Raw genomic sequence first — 17,130 nt, 5'->3', positions numbered from 1 at the left:
CTGGCCTTGCAAAAAATGTTTGAACTTTAGAATTTATTACCTAATTACAACAAGAGACAATATAACCAATTAATTAACTTGCCCCAAACCAAATTTTAAATTGTGTTTATGTGTCATCTAAATGTCATAGTGTTTAATACTTCTACATACCACTGACAAATGGTGAAAACGTGCCAAATACAGCTGTAAGTAAATGGACTTAAGAAAAAAGTTCAGTTCAAGATTGAATGTTTTTTCTCCCAAGGGTTAGCTACAGAAGTAAATAAGCTGAGCACTTTAATATGAATCAAAGTAGCATTTCAAAAATGAAATATTTTTCCATCAGTTCTCTGAGAAGCACAAAGGCAAAAGGAGTATCTAACACTTCTTTTGCAGCAAAATTACTTTATATAATTTGTGCAGAAATGTCTGTATACATAATGATGATTATGAGGAAGATGGGGAAAAAACCTAGAATTTTATTTTATTTTTTAAGTTTATTTTGAGAGAGACAGAGAGAGAGAGAGAGAGAGAATACACAAGTGGGAGAGCAGCAGAGCGGGGTGGGGGGAGGGGGGCAGGGAGGGAGAGAGAGAATCCCAAGCAGGTTCCACACAGTGAGCGCAGAGCCCAATACAGGGCTCGAACTCATCAACTGTGAGATTATGCTCTGAGCTGAAATCAAGAGTCAGACACTTAACCGACTGAGTCACCCAGGCAGGTACCCCTCATTGGCATTTATATGTAAGCATTTTTTTTCTGAGATAAAGAGATAGAGAGTGTGCACACTAGAGTGAGCATAAGCAAGGGTGGGACAGAAAGAGAGAGGAGAGAATTCTAAGCAGCAGCCTCCATGCCCAGCACAGAGCCCACATGGGGCTCAATCTGACAACTGTGAGACTACCATCTGAGCCGAAATTAAGAGTCCAATGCTTAACTGATTGAGTCACCCAGGTGCCCCTAGAATTTTATAAATAAAAATAAAATTTCAAAAAACCATAGTATGCTACATGTCATACCTACAGGAATGTGGTGAAGAAAGAAATTTTCCATATTTGGAACTATTTTTAAGTGTAAAGCTCAGAACTGCTAAAAGAATTCTTCTGTTAACTAGAGGTTAAATTCTTAAGGACTATCAAACTTTTCTTTCTATCCTTTACTGAAGTTTGGTTTGGTTTTTATTTCTGAAACACTTCTCTGCTTTAACATGGGCAATATTCGAAATATAAAGCTTGCAGATAATGTCATTTAAGAGGGTAAGCATGACCATTTTAATACCTTATGTAATAATGCAAATACATATAGCTCCAATGATAATGGAAATGTACCTGAATATCTAACACTACATCTGAAAGGTGTTTTCTAAACTAAACCCTAATGATCAAAATGGTAAACAATAAATTTCGTTGGATGTGTTCATTTAGTTCCAGTTAATTTTGGCTAACCTAGAGGTGCCTGTGTGGCTCTGTCAGTTGAGCGTCAGACTTTTGATTTCTGCTCAGGTCACGATCTCATGGCTTGTGGGTTTGAGCCTTGCATTGGGCTCTGCACTGTCAGAGAGATTCTCTCTCTCCCTCTCTTTCTGCCCCTCCCCCACATACACACACATGCGCTCTCTTTATTCAGTTTAAAATATTCCGCAAATATTTATCATTTACCACATAGTAGGTAATAAGGATATACGGGGGAAGAAAAATTGAGGTAGTACCTAAAATTTGTTTTATATGTCTTATATTAACCAATATATAAGCTTCTAGAATCTTACAGTATTGATACTTCTTGATAAAAATATCTCCCCAATTATGCATTATTTAGAATCAGCAAATCATAATTCAGTAATATTCCAAAGAAAAGTTCTAATAACAGAGAGGGTTATCTGGCATAGAAATATGCAGCAAAAATGAACAATCTATTTCAGTAATCTTAAATCATACTGCCTAAATATGGAATTTAATGTTCTTACATAATGCTCAAAGTATTTTTCTTTTAATCTGTTCCCGAATGCCTTATTATATTAAAAAAAATTGATTTTTATATCACTTGGCATTTTATGTGCTTTGATAGAGTACATTTTGCTTTATTAAACCACAATGTGTTTAGGCAGCACTAAAGTATTAAAATATGCATCTTAAAAGTGAAGAGCTTTTTTGCCAACAGTTCTAAATTCCCCATGATAATCAGAAGGTCTAAAAATACTGTAAACTGGTAAACTGATACAACATATAGATAGATGTCTTATTGGGATCTTTCACACACACCTCCTCCCAAATACATTAGTGACTTGACTCTAATTATAATTGGAGTACATATAAATAAATGTCATGTGTCCTATATTAAATACAAATACATAATTTCACCAAGAACATTTCTGTTAACAGAAAAGCAAAACAATAAAAACCTTCATGTGAAGGGGAGAGAGAAGAGAGAATTAGGAATGAATGACTATCATGTGGATGGGGTTTCTTTCTGCGGTGATGAAGTGTTCTAAAATTAAGACTGTGGTGATGGTTGCACAACTCTGAATATACTAAAAACAACCAAATGGCATGCCTGAAATGCATGAATGTTATGGTATGTGAAACATATTTCAATAAAGCTGGGGAAGGGGCAGCTGGGTGGCTCAGTCAGTTGAGCGTCCAACTTTGGCTCAGGTCACGATCTCACGGTTTGTGGGTTCGAGCCTCGTGTTGGGCTCCATGCTGACAGCCCACAACCTAGAACCTGATTCAGATTCTGTGTCTCCTTCTCTCTCTGCTCCTCCCCTGTTCTCTCTTTCAAAAATAAATAATATTAAAAAAAGTTTTTTTTAAGCTGGGGAAAACAATCCCTCCATATAAAAAAATTCTTGAAGGGTCACCTAGGTGGCTCAGTTGGTTGAGCATTGGACTTTTGATATCAGCTTGGGTTGTGGTTTTGCGGTCATGAGGCTGAGCCCGTCATCAGGCTCCACATTGACAGAGAGGAGCCTGCTTGGGATTCTCTCTCTCCCTCTTTCCCTGCCCCTCCCCTGCTCACATTCTCTCTCTCTCTCTCTCTCTCTCAAAATAAATAATTTTAAAAAATTCTTCAAGCTCCAGTTTCTAAAAGCATCCATGGGTATAAAACTATTGCTTCCCTCACTATTCAATTATTATATCACCCATCATTTTATTCACTAAGAAAGCTACCAGTTGCAAAGGTAACAATGGGAATTTTAACACCTGTCTTTGGATGATAGCATTATACATCAAATCATTCATTTTTCCCTAGTGGGTTCCTTAAATAATTACTTTTCCGCATACCTTTAAAACAAACAAATCCCTCCAGAAACTCAATATAGATTTTTATACCTGGTAATCCAAAATGCTGAATCCCAAGCCTTTATGATCTTTTACAAGTTCAACTATCTTGACTTCAGGAGACCATAATGCTAATTCCCCATCATCATCATCTTCAGTATGGACATCTACACTGTGGTCAGCCTGAAACACCGAAGAAGATAAATGCTTCAAAACATTGTCCTTTCAATTCTGAAAAGAATTAACATATCAGGAATCTCATAGCTTCTTCTCAAACTGGGAATTCTCTTTGGCATGCATAGTTTATAATCTTTTAAAAAGGGGCATGTGCTGGGGTACACACACTCTAGGATAAGATCCTCAAGAAAATTCAAGTACTTAAAAATGCAGGCTGCTCATACAGTTGGATTTTTTTTAAATGTAAGTAACTGTTTCATTCAAAATATTAACACTGACCTCTTATACTTCAATGAGGTCTGTCATCCCATTAGAAGCATAAAAGGAAAAATATGTGATTTAAGAAAAAAATGTAAATATCATACAAAGTCAAAGTTTATAAGATATTTAAGTAGCAATACCTGAATTCACAATTACAGTGAGAGACAGAAAGATGCCAACAAAGAGAGAGACTAGTGTAAGACAAAAGGGAAACCACTTCTGTTGGCTCCTGGAAGTTAAGAAAAACTTCACTAGAAAAACATAGTGGAAAAAACCCCAAGTCCTTGTGAATTGTGAAGGTCTAAATACCAGATTAAAAAAAAATCACTGAGTTGAAATAAAGAAAATCTGGTCTTGGATGGAGGACGTAAGCCAGCAAAACTATTCGATACAGAGATCCTTGGTTATTTTTCTTGACTTCACACTCCTGAGTCCCCCTATTCCAGACTCCTTCCCTCCTTTCAGGTAAAAGAGTCACTGCTATAGGGAATTCTAGGAAGCTAAATCATAGTTGGTCAATGAGTCAACTACACAGAAGGAGAGAAGCTGCTTTCAGTTTTCAATACTATTTATAGCATGGTATTATTTTTTATATGATCTATCTTGCTCAAAATATTCTGAACTTCTACCTGAAGCTCAAAAATTATCTTCTTTTTCTTTGTAGCAACTAACAAAATGACAGGCTAGAATGGAAATTCTGTGTGGGCTACCATGGAGTTTACCGATGGTTATCTGCTCAGCCCACAATACAGCCTGGCGTGCACTAGGCACTTGATAAATCTTTGTTCAATACATTAACAAATCATCCATCTTTGCATTTCCCTTGAAACTTTCTAAATAAAGCTATGGACTAATTTTTCAAAGTAGACTTCTTAAAACTTTGGGTGCTCTTAGTAAATAAAATCAAAGTGCATTGTTCCTATGAATGTAATTTTGAGTGACTTGCATAAGAAAATCCATTTAATGAAATCAAAGGGAGGGGGCCCCTCTAATGTGGAAGAGCAAGGCACCAGAGCAAGTACAAAAACATTTTTAAAATTAGGGTCGGTCCAGATCTCAAACTGTCCCCACAGGACATGGAAAGTCAATACCCGATTCATGGTGGATTGAATCAAAACATGGGAACAATTTCTGGGTTCTTGAATTACAAAACTTGAAATTAGGGGGATCCACTGAATCAGTAACCTCTGTATATATAAGTTTGATGTGAGGAAATGATATTTAAAAAGAAAACATTATACCTTCCAAAAAAGTAAAGTTCCAATACCTAATACGATGTGATTGATGTTTTGCTGTGCATTTAATATCCTCAATGATTAATGAGCATTAGAATTCTGGCTAAGTTGTCTAACCAGATAAGGTTTAAGAACGTAAGATGATATAGGGATAAATAGAAAAAAAAAAAAAACAAAAAACAAAGACAGATGGAAAAGAAAGCCAGGATTTTAAGAAACCGCATACACTTATAAAACCTAAGCTTACAGAAATTTCAAGGCATCTAAGGTATGTAGGATATTATACTCCAACCTGAGATATATCACTCTGATAGAATCAATTCTGCCTAACTCTGTATTTACAGAAGAGAAAGCAATCAACTAATGGGCAGCAAGGTTGACATTTAGAATAATTCAAAGCTGTTGTTTACCCATTGTGGTAAAGGATGACAGATGGGAGCACAGAGTCAGCAAGCTGGGTTGGTGATTTACACACCCTGTAAGATTTGATTAAAGGCATTTTTATCAACCTTTAGAGGTAAGCCCTCATCCACACTGAATTTTAGTACGATAGTAAGAATCACAAAAGTGATTCGAGTCTCTTCTTTGGAATAGATTTTACCAAAGATAAACATTAAAAAAAAAAGATTCTTAATCAATAATCAATAATGGGCAGGGCAATTCTTGTACACCCAGTACAGAATAAAAACACTATGAGACACAAATTAATTTTTTTTTAATTTTTTTTTTTAACATTTATTTATTTTTGAGACAGAGAGAGACAGAGCATGAACGGGGGAGGGTCAGAGAGAGAGGGAGACACAGAATCCGAAACAGGCTCCAGGCTCTGAGCTGTCAACACAGAGCCCGACACGGGGCTCGAACTCACAGACAGTGAGATCGTGACCTGAGCCGAAGTCGGACGCTTAACCGACTGAGCCACCCAGGCGCCCCGAGACACAAATTAATTTTAAGATATGGCACAAATTAATTTTAAGATATGGCTCTGCCCACGGGAGCGGAGTTGTCACATCACATGAAAGACTTTGTGACCTACGACAGTGCTAGCCTCTTACATACTTTAGGAAATTAGCAAACAAAGATGGGTGGACTGGAAGAGTCAAGAGCTATCGTTAACTTTTCCTGAGCACTTTCCACGTGGAAGGCATTGCACTAAGAACTGTGCACATAGTATTTCATTTCCTTCTCACACAAACTGATGAGGGTGGTAAGTACTATAAGCATCCCCAATTTTCAAAAGAAGATGAATATTCAAAGGAAGTTATCTGCTCCAAGATTCACAATCATTAAGTGGTAGAGGCACAATTAGAGTCCATATATGTTGAAATTCAGACCACAGGCAGGTAAAAGAAAGGCTCTGTGTATGTAAACTGGTGTTAATAGAATTATAATTTGTAAGAGTCTGGAAAGGGGGGAGGGGTAGGGAAAGTGGCATGAAAGATGAGGTTACAAATGGCATAAAATGGCAAAGCATGTGCTTAAAACTGTTTTCATAATCACAATGTTCTTTAAAATAAAAAAAAAATTAAAAAACAAAACAAAAAAAGAGGACTAAAAGCACAGAAAATGTTATATTCTTCTCTGACCTTCTGAAGGCTTTTATAGCAATTTTTACTCACTTCAAAACCGGTCATAGATCTTCATATTTTTAAGGCTCTGAAAAAGGGAAGTCCATTAGATATTTAACACTCATCACCGTCTTAAACTTAAGATGAACTGAGTTGAACTGGGATCCAGAAGTAATGAGCCCAGGAAATTACTTAAAAAAAAAAAAAAAAAAAAAAAAAATTCTCTAAAATCAAAGTGCATGCATGTTAATATCTCCACCATTTCAAGTTAAAAAAATTAAAAAAGGAAGAAAAAAGTTTTATGATGTTAAATGAAAAGTAACAATTTGAAAAGCTATGCATTGTTGCCTGTAAGTGCTACTTTAGTCATATAAAAGAGGGAAGAAGTGTCTCCCCTCCCTTCCTATCCAAATACTCTCTCCAGGGCATCTTGGATGAACAGGCATTCCTATGGGAACCGCATATGGGAACCATATTCAGTTTGTACCTCTATCTTGGGAAGAGAGGCTTCGGTGGTCCTTGGTTCATCTACAGAGGCTTCATCATCAAAGAGTCGTCGACAGCAAACCAAGGTAAAGGGAGGTGGCACTTCTTTGAGAAAGGAGACTGCTTCTCGGCGAGATTTCCCATAGAGCTGCACACCATTGACCTAGAAAGTCAAGGGACAAGTCAGAACTGAGGAGGCCCCAATGAAAAAACCAAAGTCCCATGCTTACATCAGAATCAAAACAGTATTATTTTATTTTTCCTATGAACAAAGGGTTTAAATGTATTCACGTTATTTTAGCAGTAACCAAACATAAAAAACTAATGCATAAATATACAAAACTAAATGCATAAAAATTAAAGCTAAACCTTGACTGAATTTCAGTGAACAAAGTATAACGTGTGAAGATTACAAGTGATGTGCCTAATTTTTCACACCTCCATGGTTTCTCTTTTCTAGACTCCAATGTTGAATTCTATCATCTACACATCTCTCTTTAAACATTAAACATCATTGATAACCTTTCTAAGATGGTCTCCTTGTGCTTTTTCATTTCATAAAAACACCACTAACAGATATTAACACTAAATTTAAGGCTAAAATTAAAACCTGCTCAGCTTATAATGTGTAGGTAACAAAATCTAGGATACTCAGCTGTCAAAATTTTTTTTCACATGCCATAAACTAGAAAATCCTAGAAAAACCCTGTCGATCAAAAAGAAATACGTATAAGCGTGCCTGTATTCTATTCTTACATGCTGTGACATAGCCATCAAGTACAGGAAGTGTGCCAGTTTTCCAATTGCTTTTTGTGTGTCCCATGTGTTTAAGTTGCTTTTTTTTCTTTTTTCTTTATTTTTGAGAGAGGGAAACAGAGACAGAGCACAAGTGGGGGAGGGACAGAGACAGAGAAACACAGGATCTGAAGCAGGCTTCAGGCTCCAAGCTGTTAACACAGAGCCCGATGCAGGGCTCGAACTCACAGACCATGAGATCACGACCTGAGACGGTCTGATGTTTTACCGACTGAGTCACCCAGGCGCCCCTGTGTGTCCCATATGTTTAAAAGAACAAAATGATAACCAACTACTCCTTACTAATGCTTAGTGCTTACCACCAAAAAATTTCCTAAATTTCCTATTTTAGTGCGTAGTCACAATATGTTACACCAAAGATGATTTAGAAAGATAAACCTATTCTAACTTTTTATATATATGACCTAAGCTCCAGGACCTCTCCCAGTTCTGACTAAATGCCACCAAAAGCTGACCTGTCTGCTAGTCCCTCAAAGCTGAGGCATGAATACATCCAGGCATCAAATCATCTTTTCACATCTGGACTGGACTCCTACCTTCCTGGGAGGGTTCCGCAACATTATTAGTTTTAAAGTTATCTCTGGTCTGGCATTAATTTCTGACAGGTGCAGTGTTAATATCCACATAACTGGGGGGGCTGACTTCCTGGGAGAAGAAACCTTTGCACAAAATCTGTCATTCTCAGACAATATGACACTGTGAGTCATTGGAAGTATCTCATCAGCAGCTGCCTGAGCCCCAAGTCAATCATCCCTGGGAACTATTCTCAGGCCTGCAACATACAAGTACTTAGCGATCAGGCTGGACGCCATCTCTCTGCCTCCTAATTATTTACAGAGAAATCACCACCTAGTAAAGAGACCCATATGTGCTTCAGGGAGCTAGTCCTAGTAGGAAAGTAAATACCATCTCCCAAGACTTTATGACTGATGAAAGGGAGCCAGGGGACAGCAAGTTCAACAGCTAATAAAGGTTTTTCCTTGGAAGAACTGACAGTCAACCTTCACAGGTCATATCATGTCCACAGTGCCAACTGGTGCCACAAACACAGGAAGTTCTAAAATCACCCAAATGGGTAGTACCCTATACTGGAAATAAAGCAAGCAGATATAACCAAAGCAGGAATTCTACCCATATGCAAGTATTAGTTTGTGTTTCACATTACTTCAACAAATTGGAAAATCACTTTTCAGGTTTTTATCTTGGAGTACATTTAAATATTTATTTAGCTCATTATTTATTCATTTGAATTGTCTCCAATTATTACAGCAGGTGCCTGGTAGTCCTCCTCACTACTCTCTACTGCTAAAGGGATTGGTCACATTTCCCATTACCAATTCCTATCTAAGAGGATTTATGGCTGCTGTAAATAGCTGCTCTGGGCTGAGACTTGGCACAATGTTCTAACCCCAAAGCACATTTGTGTTTCTGGTTTTAAGCTCTAAGGAGTATGCTACATTACACACACACACACACACACACACACACACACACACACAAAGTTCAAGAGTTTATTGGCTAACTTTAGACAGCTTTTTTTTTATTTCTATATTTGATTATTCAGAATAAGCCAACTTTTATTTTAGAGTTCACAGTATTTCTCTAGGCCCTCCAAGTGGAGACCCTCTTAAGTGGCATCAAGTCTCAATTACTCAGACTTTGTGATTAGAAAACACACACATACACATTTGCAGAGTACATAATACTGTACAAGTATTGTCCCACTGCATTACCTCAGTCAATCCTCATTCATCTTATCCCATCAAGATTGTTTATGCCTTTTCACAGTGATAATACTGCCAAGATCTCACCGTGAGATTATGCTTTCAAGTTTACATGGATGAACGTAGCCACTGTGGAAAACTGTATGAAGGTTCCTCAAAAAGTTAAAAATAGAAATACACTAGAATCCAACAATGGCACTACTGGATATTTACCCAAAGAATACAAAAACACTAATCCAAAGGGATACATCTACCCCCCTGTTTACAGCAGTATTTACAATAGCCAAATTATAGAAGCAGCCCAAGTGTCCATAGACTGATGAATAAAGATGTGGTATACATACAGTGGAATATTATTCAGCCATAAAAAAGAATGAAATCTTAGGCAATGACATGGTTAGAGCTAGAGAGTATAATGCTAGGCAAAATAAGTCAGTCAGAGAAAGACAAGTACCATATGATTTCGCTTACATGGAATTTACGGAACAAAAGAGCTAAGAGGAAAAAAAGAAAAATCAAAAATTTTTTTTAAAAATTTTTAAAAATTTTAAAAAATTTTAAAAAATTTAAAAAAAAAAATTTTTTTTAATGTTTATTTTTGAGAGAGAGCAAGTGAGTGAGCACAAGCAGGGGAGGGGCAGAGAGGGAGACACAGAATCCAAAGCAGACTCCAGGCTCTGAGCTGTCAGCACAGAGCCCGATGCAGGGCTCGAACTCATGGACCATGAAATCATGATCTGAGCTGAAGTTGAATGCTCAACCGACTGAGCCACCCAGGGGCCCCAAGAAAGAGACTTTTAAATATAGAGAACTGATGGTTACCAGAGGGGGGGGGGGGGGACAGGTTAAATAGGTGAAGGGGATTAAGGAGTGTACTTGTCTTGAGCACTGAGTGATGTATGAATTGTTGAATCACTATATTGTGCACCTGAAACTAATAAAACACGGTATGTTAAAAAAAAAAAAGTTAATATTCCATTACATCCTTACAAAAACCATGGTGAGGTAGGCATCTATTGATGAAAAAACAATTCTCAAAAAAGTTGACATGTCAAAGGACACATGGTGAAGCTGTGGCAAATTCAAAACCAGAACAGCTCTTCTGACTTCAAACCTATCTTTCATTCCCTATTTCCAGTTTCTTCACCAGAAAACTATACTTAAGAAAGTATACTACCTTACTATACCACATTCTGTTATAAGAGGAAAGGCCCATGGGATTCTAATCTTGGCTAAAGCTCAGAGGACTCAGCTGATGGCCAGAATCACTTGCTCCATACTTGCCAATATTTCTTTATCACCTACCATATACTAATAGTGAATCATACTTAATGTCATACACTAAAAATGGTTACAATGGCAAATTCTGTTATGTATATACATTTTTTTCTTGGAGAAAAAGTAATTTATTGTATTTGTTTTAATCGTAATTGACAAAACACTGTATGTTAACTATGCTGGAATTAAAAATTTTTAAGTTGTAGTTGATATACAACATTACATTAGTTTCAGGTGTACAACGTATGTATCTTTCTCACAAAAAAAAAGAGAGCATCATACTGATTTTTACTAATTCCACTTCTCTCCAAACAAAAATCTCTCATTTCTCAATAATACCTAAAAACTACATATTATAGGGGCACCTGGGTGGCTCACTTGGTTAAGGAGCCGACTCTTGGTTTTGGCTCAGGTCATGATCTCGTGATTTGTTGAGATCAAGCCCCATGTCTGGCTCCGCACTGACAGGACAGAGCCTGCTTGGAATTCTTTCATCCTCTCTCTCTCTGCCTCTTCCCCCACTCAGGCACGATCTCTCTCAAAATAAATTAAAAAAAAAAATAGGGGTGCCTTGTGTGGCTCAGCCAGTTAAGCATCCGACTTCGGCTCAGGTCATGATCTCACAGTCTGTGAGTTTGAGCCCCGCATTGGGTTCTGTGCTGCCAGCTCAGACCCTGGAACCTGTTTGGATTCTGGGGCTCCCTCTCTCTCTGTCCCTCACCTGCTCGTGCTCTCAAAAATAAATAAAACATTAAAAAAATAAAACAAAACTTTAAAAATAAATAAATAAAAACAACACAAAAACAAAAACAAAACTCACTTCATATTATAGAAATGGTCTGCAGGGGACCCTGGGTGGCTCAGTCAGTTAAGTGTCCGACTTCGGCTCAGGTCACGATCTCATGGTTCATGAGTTTAAGCCCCACATCAGGCTCTGTGCTGACAGCTCAGAGCCTGGAGCCTGTTTCAGATGCTGTATCTCCCTCTCTCTCTCCCTCTGTCCTTCCCCGGCTTATACTCTCTTGCTCTCAAAAATAAATAAACATTAAAAAAAAATTAAAAAGAAATGGTCTCCAATCTCCAGATTATCATGTGTGGTATCCATAAAGCTATACTACATGCCCTGACGATCAGAAGAGAAAGATATGACCTCAGTACCAAAACAAAAACCAAAACAATAAGCAAAGAACAAAAAACCCTGAGTCATGTAAGTAAAACCTAAGGGCATTAATCTGCAGTAAGCATCTCAGTATGATTACTTGAGCACTTCTAAAAATAAGCAATTTACTACATCTTTTTTTTTTTAAGTTTATTTATTTTGAGAAAGAGAGAGGGATAAGGAAAGATAGCACACACAAATAGGGGAGGGGCAGAGAAAGAGAGGGACAGAGGATCTGAAGTGGCCTCTGTACTGATAGCAGAGAACCCGACACAGGGCTCCGGCTCACAAACTGCAAGATCATGACCTGAGAGGAAGTCAGATGCTTAACTAACCGAGCCCTCCAGGTACCCTGTAACTTACTACATCTTAAAACAGGACTCCAACATCTTGCCCTCCCTTGCTTATGACAGAATACAACAACCAGTCATAGCAGCTTTCCCTCTGACCTCAAAAGTCAGTCCAGAATTCCCAACATTCTTCTCCAGGTGGCCAGACACTGCTAAAAAATGCAGTTGCATTGAACAACAAACTTACTTGCTACCCTTGTCATTTCACTTTGCATAAACTTTAGAAAGAAATCTCTAAAATCAAGGCCCATGGGAGTCTAATCTTGGCTAAGGCTACAAGGTTGATTCCATTAAGCTCAACTGAGGGCTTCCTGTGGTTTCTAACTCTTGGGAGAACCCTCTTTTACATAGCCTTCTCTAAGTGTGACATTCCCCACATCCCCTGCCCTCCACTAACTTTTTTTTGGAGCTTAGGAAGTAGTGTGATGTATTTGAAAAAAGTGAAATGGGAGTTAGAAGACATGAACTAAAGTCATCATGCTATGAGGATATAAAGTTGGAAATAATCAATGACTTATTTTCTCGTCTGTAAAACTAGGGGATTCAATATTGTTTGGTTTTTTTGTGTTACCTATAGAACTGTCCAATTTAACAAAATCTCTCAAGAAAGTCTTGTCAAAGCAGTAGTGCTGTAGAATTGCTCTAAATGAAGACAGGCTGGGGAGCCTGAGTGAGCCCACTGAGGCTGCCATGTTGTGTGAGCAAATCCCAAGGAGACCATATAAATACCACTCAGTAATACATAAGCCTGAAGTCATCCAGCTAGCTTAATTCATATTAGAAATAACCAATAAAACTTGCAAATGAATGGGACCATATACTGCAAACAAGGTGTAGGGATTCAAATCTTTAAAAAAAATTTGCTAAAACAAAGAAATTATGCTATAAAACTAAAACAGGCCATTAGCCTTTTTTCTCAATGACTTAAATAAGCACTGAAAAGATTATCTCAGGACTTCCAAACGACAGGGAAAATGAACTGTCATTACACAGGCTGTATTTTTCTTTGCCTTCATTTTATTTCATTTTTTTTCCAGTTTTATTGAGATATAATTGACACATAACACTGTGTGAGTTGAAAGCGTACAATGTGATGATTTCACATACACCTATATTGCAAATTGATTACCACAATAAAGTTAGTTAACTTATCCATCACCTCACATAGTTTTGTGTATGTGTGGGGAGAACATGAAGATCTACTCTTATAGTGATTTTTCAAGTATACAACACAGTATTGTTAACAAAACTCCCCAAGTATTTTTCAGCCTAAGTAGCTCACATTACATTGGAAGTAATGTAAACTCAGTGAATTTCTGGTAAAAATACATCTTCCTACAACTTAGAAATTCCTGTCCTGTCTTTTATCTCTCAGAAATTTTACCTCAAGAAGCTCATCCTCTGGCTGCAGAAGTTTCAGTGTATCAACAGGACCACCTGGAACAATTGAAGATATATAATGGTGCCCATCAAAGGAATCCACTTCCATGCCAAGTCTCAGAGTGTGAATGGGCAGCAACTGTAGCAAAACACAAGCAGTAACATCAAACATGACAAGGGCATATCCAACTGTTAATCCCTCTGTCAAGTGTTATTTTGGCATGAAAGCCCCACCTCTTAAATCAGATCACGAAGATCCCAGTAGAGGACAATAATGGGAAAACTAATCACCAATAACATATGCAACATTTGTTTGCTTGTTCTTATTCTTTTCCTTTCAGATTCCCTAGAAATGGAGAGACAGGCAAAGTCCTGCCTTCAATTCGAAGCAACAGGCATTCCAAACCTTCTATAGTTTCCAGTATATATTCAGTGTTTCACATTTCTGCAGGGCTTCCCATCTCCCAGAACATTCTAGTTCCTCTTTATTACCTAATTTCCACTCACACTTCCAGTGTAAGTGTCACTTCTAGAAAGCTCTTCCTAATATCAAAGTTAATGTGCCTCTGTGTGGGGTCTAAGACCACCTTGTACACATCTCTCTCACAGCTCACAACCTACGCTGTTTATAATTTCTATTTTCTTGATTGCTCCCCCCTGGTTAAGTGCAAAGTCTGTATGTTCTCTCTATAACCTCAGGCCCTACAATAGTACCGGGTACTAAACATGGGCTCGTGTGTTTTTGAATTAATCTGTGAAAAATGGCACTTCACTCAAGAACTCCTTTTCCACAAACAAAAGCAAAAAAAGAAAAGAAAAAAAAGAACTCCTTTCCCATTTCACCAACTTGAGTGAGAACAATTTCCAGTTAGGGAAGAGTAGTTATGTAATAAGGAAGGCAATCATTATTCCATCCTAGGATTGATGCCATTGGCTTAAAAGAATTCATATGGGCTCAGATGAGTCAAAGGTTAAGAAATTCTAGCCAATGTCTAAGTAAAGAGATGAGACTCAGTGTTGTTGGCTGTAAAGGTCAAAAAGGCACTAACAAATCCACTCCCTTGACTTTCAAAGATGGAGCTAATGATTTCTCATTGAGGCTACAAACTCGAATGTGGTTACATGGTACTAATTATGGTTTATATTTCTTATATCAATAGTCTATTTCTCTAAAAGTACCAGCCCACCTCTAACTGTACATTTAAGGAGAAAACCCTACAGAGTGTGGCAATGCATCCATAACATGGCTCCTTCCTTCATATATCCTATTCTCTGTAATCCCTTATCTCTGAGTTTGTCACCTCCCTGTAGACATCTGCTCTGAGTCCCCAGAGATCTACAGGCCTTTCTTCAGACACCATCTGGGGCTCATTTCCTTCCCACCATATACACACAGACAAATGTGAACTGGCAAACAGTGTTAAGGACTAAGACCTCAAGGACTTAAAACAGGCATGAGGGACTTCCGGCCCTGGGCTAATTTTCTGAAAGTTAAGTGCTCTTGACCACCGAGCACTTCAGGATCTACCACCATCTCTGGCATGAAGATGTTCCAGCACTCTTTTTGGGAAGTAATTCCTGTGATAAGTGAGAAGCAACATCAAAATAGAAGTACTTTCTCAGGGTCAATAAATTTTTACTTGTAATATTTAAAAAAAAAAAAAAAAGATGTTCCAGCACTTTAAATGAAGGGTTAACATTGTGTGATTCTTGTTCCCATTCTGTGATTTATTTCTCACTGCCGCCACCTCATCCTCCTGTCTAGTCATTGCACCAAGTCATGCACATCCTTGAAGAAGGAGACATAGTTTCCTTATTATTCGTGTATGTGTACGCATGTGTGGGTTTTTCAGTGTTTTTTTTATTTTCACTGGTAAAAAGTTAATAAAAACTCTCGAATCTGTCTGTAATAAGAAACCGTCAACCATCTCCCTTTGCTTATAAGGCAAACACTAGCGCAGAGAGTGGTCAGCGGATCCACCCACAGGTCGTCTCTACGATGCGAAGATTACTTGTAAGAACAGACTGTTCAATTCTCAGGAATTTTGTAAGCTAGCTATTGAAAATTCTATACAACTACAATTAAATAATATTAAAGACAAATGCAATAAGTATTCAAAATCCATCACTTCCTAATTATTTTTACCACACTTTACCTCCTTTAAGGGACTTCTGTTATACATGTACAGTGGAAATACTCTCTGTCTAAAAACTTAGAACAGAGGAACATAAGGGAAGGGAAGCAAAAATAATATAAAAACAGGAAGGGGGACAAAACATAAGAGACTCTTAAATACAGAGAATAAACTGAGGGTTGCTGGAGGGGTTGTGGGTGGGGGGATGGATTAAATAGGCAAGAGGCATTAAGGAAGTCACTTGTGGGATAGCACTGGGTGTTATATGTAGGGGGTGAATCACTGGATTCTACTCCGGAAATCATTATTGCACTACATGCTAACTAACTTGGATGTAAATTAAAAAATAAGTTAAAAAAAAAAACACTTAGAAAATCCTGAAGGAGTGAGCAACTGAAAGAGACAGATGAAATGGTGGATATGTTGAGCTGCAAAATAAAGCTGGGTGAGGTAGTTAAACAGTCCTGTTCCCACAGAGAAATTGGAAACACTGAAGTGCTATTGTGAATTGTTTCGGAGCTCAGCAGTCCATGATGTCATTTTGGTAGCTTGAAATCTGCCATGGTGGGATTATTAACACCACGGATACTGGTAAATGCTACAAATTTGGGCTGGTTTTTGATTTTTGTTTTGAGAGCTAGACATTTACCAGCATACCACAATCTACAATCTAATCTGGACATCATATCCAGCATATATTTATAGGATGTAAACTATGTACAAGGATTTGAGTTATGAGTTGGAATCATTAGGTGAATGAAAGAAACAGTCTTGACCTCCGCCCCCGGCACGAATATCCATTGTGAAACACAATAAACAAGATGGCAAGCAGATACAAACAAAAAAACAATTCACCAACAAAAAAATGAAAAGCAAATAATTGCTAATTGTGATAAGTGCCATGAAGGAGCTAATCAGAGTCAAGACACCACACACAACTGGTGGAGGTCAGTTTGGAAAGTTGGTCGGGGTAGGTTTCAAAGTCAGGGACATTTGCGGTAAAAATTGAAGGGTAAGAATGCACCTGCCCTACAAAAAGCCTGCCAGGGAACTGCTTGTAGAAGGTCAATGAAAAAGATAATTGCTAAATTTTTACTCAAGCAACTGACGGTGATAGCAATTTCTGCATAGAAATGCCCCAAAGATGTTACTGTACACACAGATCAGTTACTTACATAACAATATGTGCCCATAAAAAATAAAAGGGTTAAGGAAGAAACTGATCCAATCTCCTCATCCTGCCCCCTTACTAATCCTGATCTATTCACATGGCTGACCCCACTCCCCAAATCCACGAAACAGTT

The 17,130-nt window shown here is 37.8% G+C and overlaps 1 protein-coding gene and 1 long non-coding RNA gene across 5 annotated transcripts in view; one reads left to right on the top strand and one right to left on the bottom strand.

Annotated features, from left to right (window-relative positions):
• Positions 1-13,825, top strand: part of LOC113599329 (uncharacterized) — a 35,344-nt gene extending 21,519 nt beyond the window's left edge. Inside the window, exon 5 of the long non-coding RNA XR_003420142.2 lies at positions 13,687-13,825. This is a non-coding gene — a long non-coding RNA (uncharacterized LOC113599329). The remainder of the gene's footprint in view (positions 1-13,686) is intronic.
• PATJ (PATJ crumbs cell polarity complex component) overlaps positions 1-17,130 on the bottom strand; it is a 362,166-nt gene that overhangs the window by 278,637 nt on the left and 66,399 nt on the right. For all 4 annotated transcript variants that reach the window (XM_027059027.2, XM_053214164.1, XM_053214163.1 and 1 more), the window contains exons 15-17: positions 13,696-13,830; positions 6,986-7,147; positions 3,309-3,440 (exon numbers count right to left, since the gene is read on the bottom strand). In XM_027059027.2, coding sequence (XP_026914828.2) covers positions 3,309-3,440; positions 6,986-7,147; positions 13,696-13,830 — 429 coding nt within the window. The remainder of the gene's footprint in view (positions 1-3,308; positions 3,441-6,985; positions 7,148-13,695; positions 13,831-17,130) is intronic.

Source organism: Acinonyx jubatus, chromosome C1 (genome assembly GCF_027475565.1).
Source record: "Acinonyx jubatus isolate Ajub_Pintada_27869175 chromosome C1, VMU_Ajub_asm_v1.0, whole genome shotgun sequence".
Lineage (NCBI taxonomy): Eukaryota > Metazoa > Chordata > Mammalia > Carnivora > Felidae > Acinonyx > Acinonyx jubatus.
This window is presented reverse-complemented; position numbering and strand designations above follow the sequence as displayed.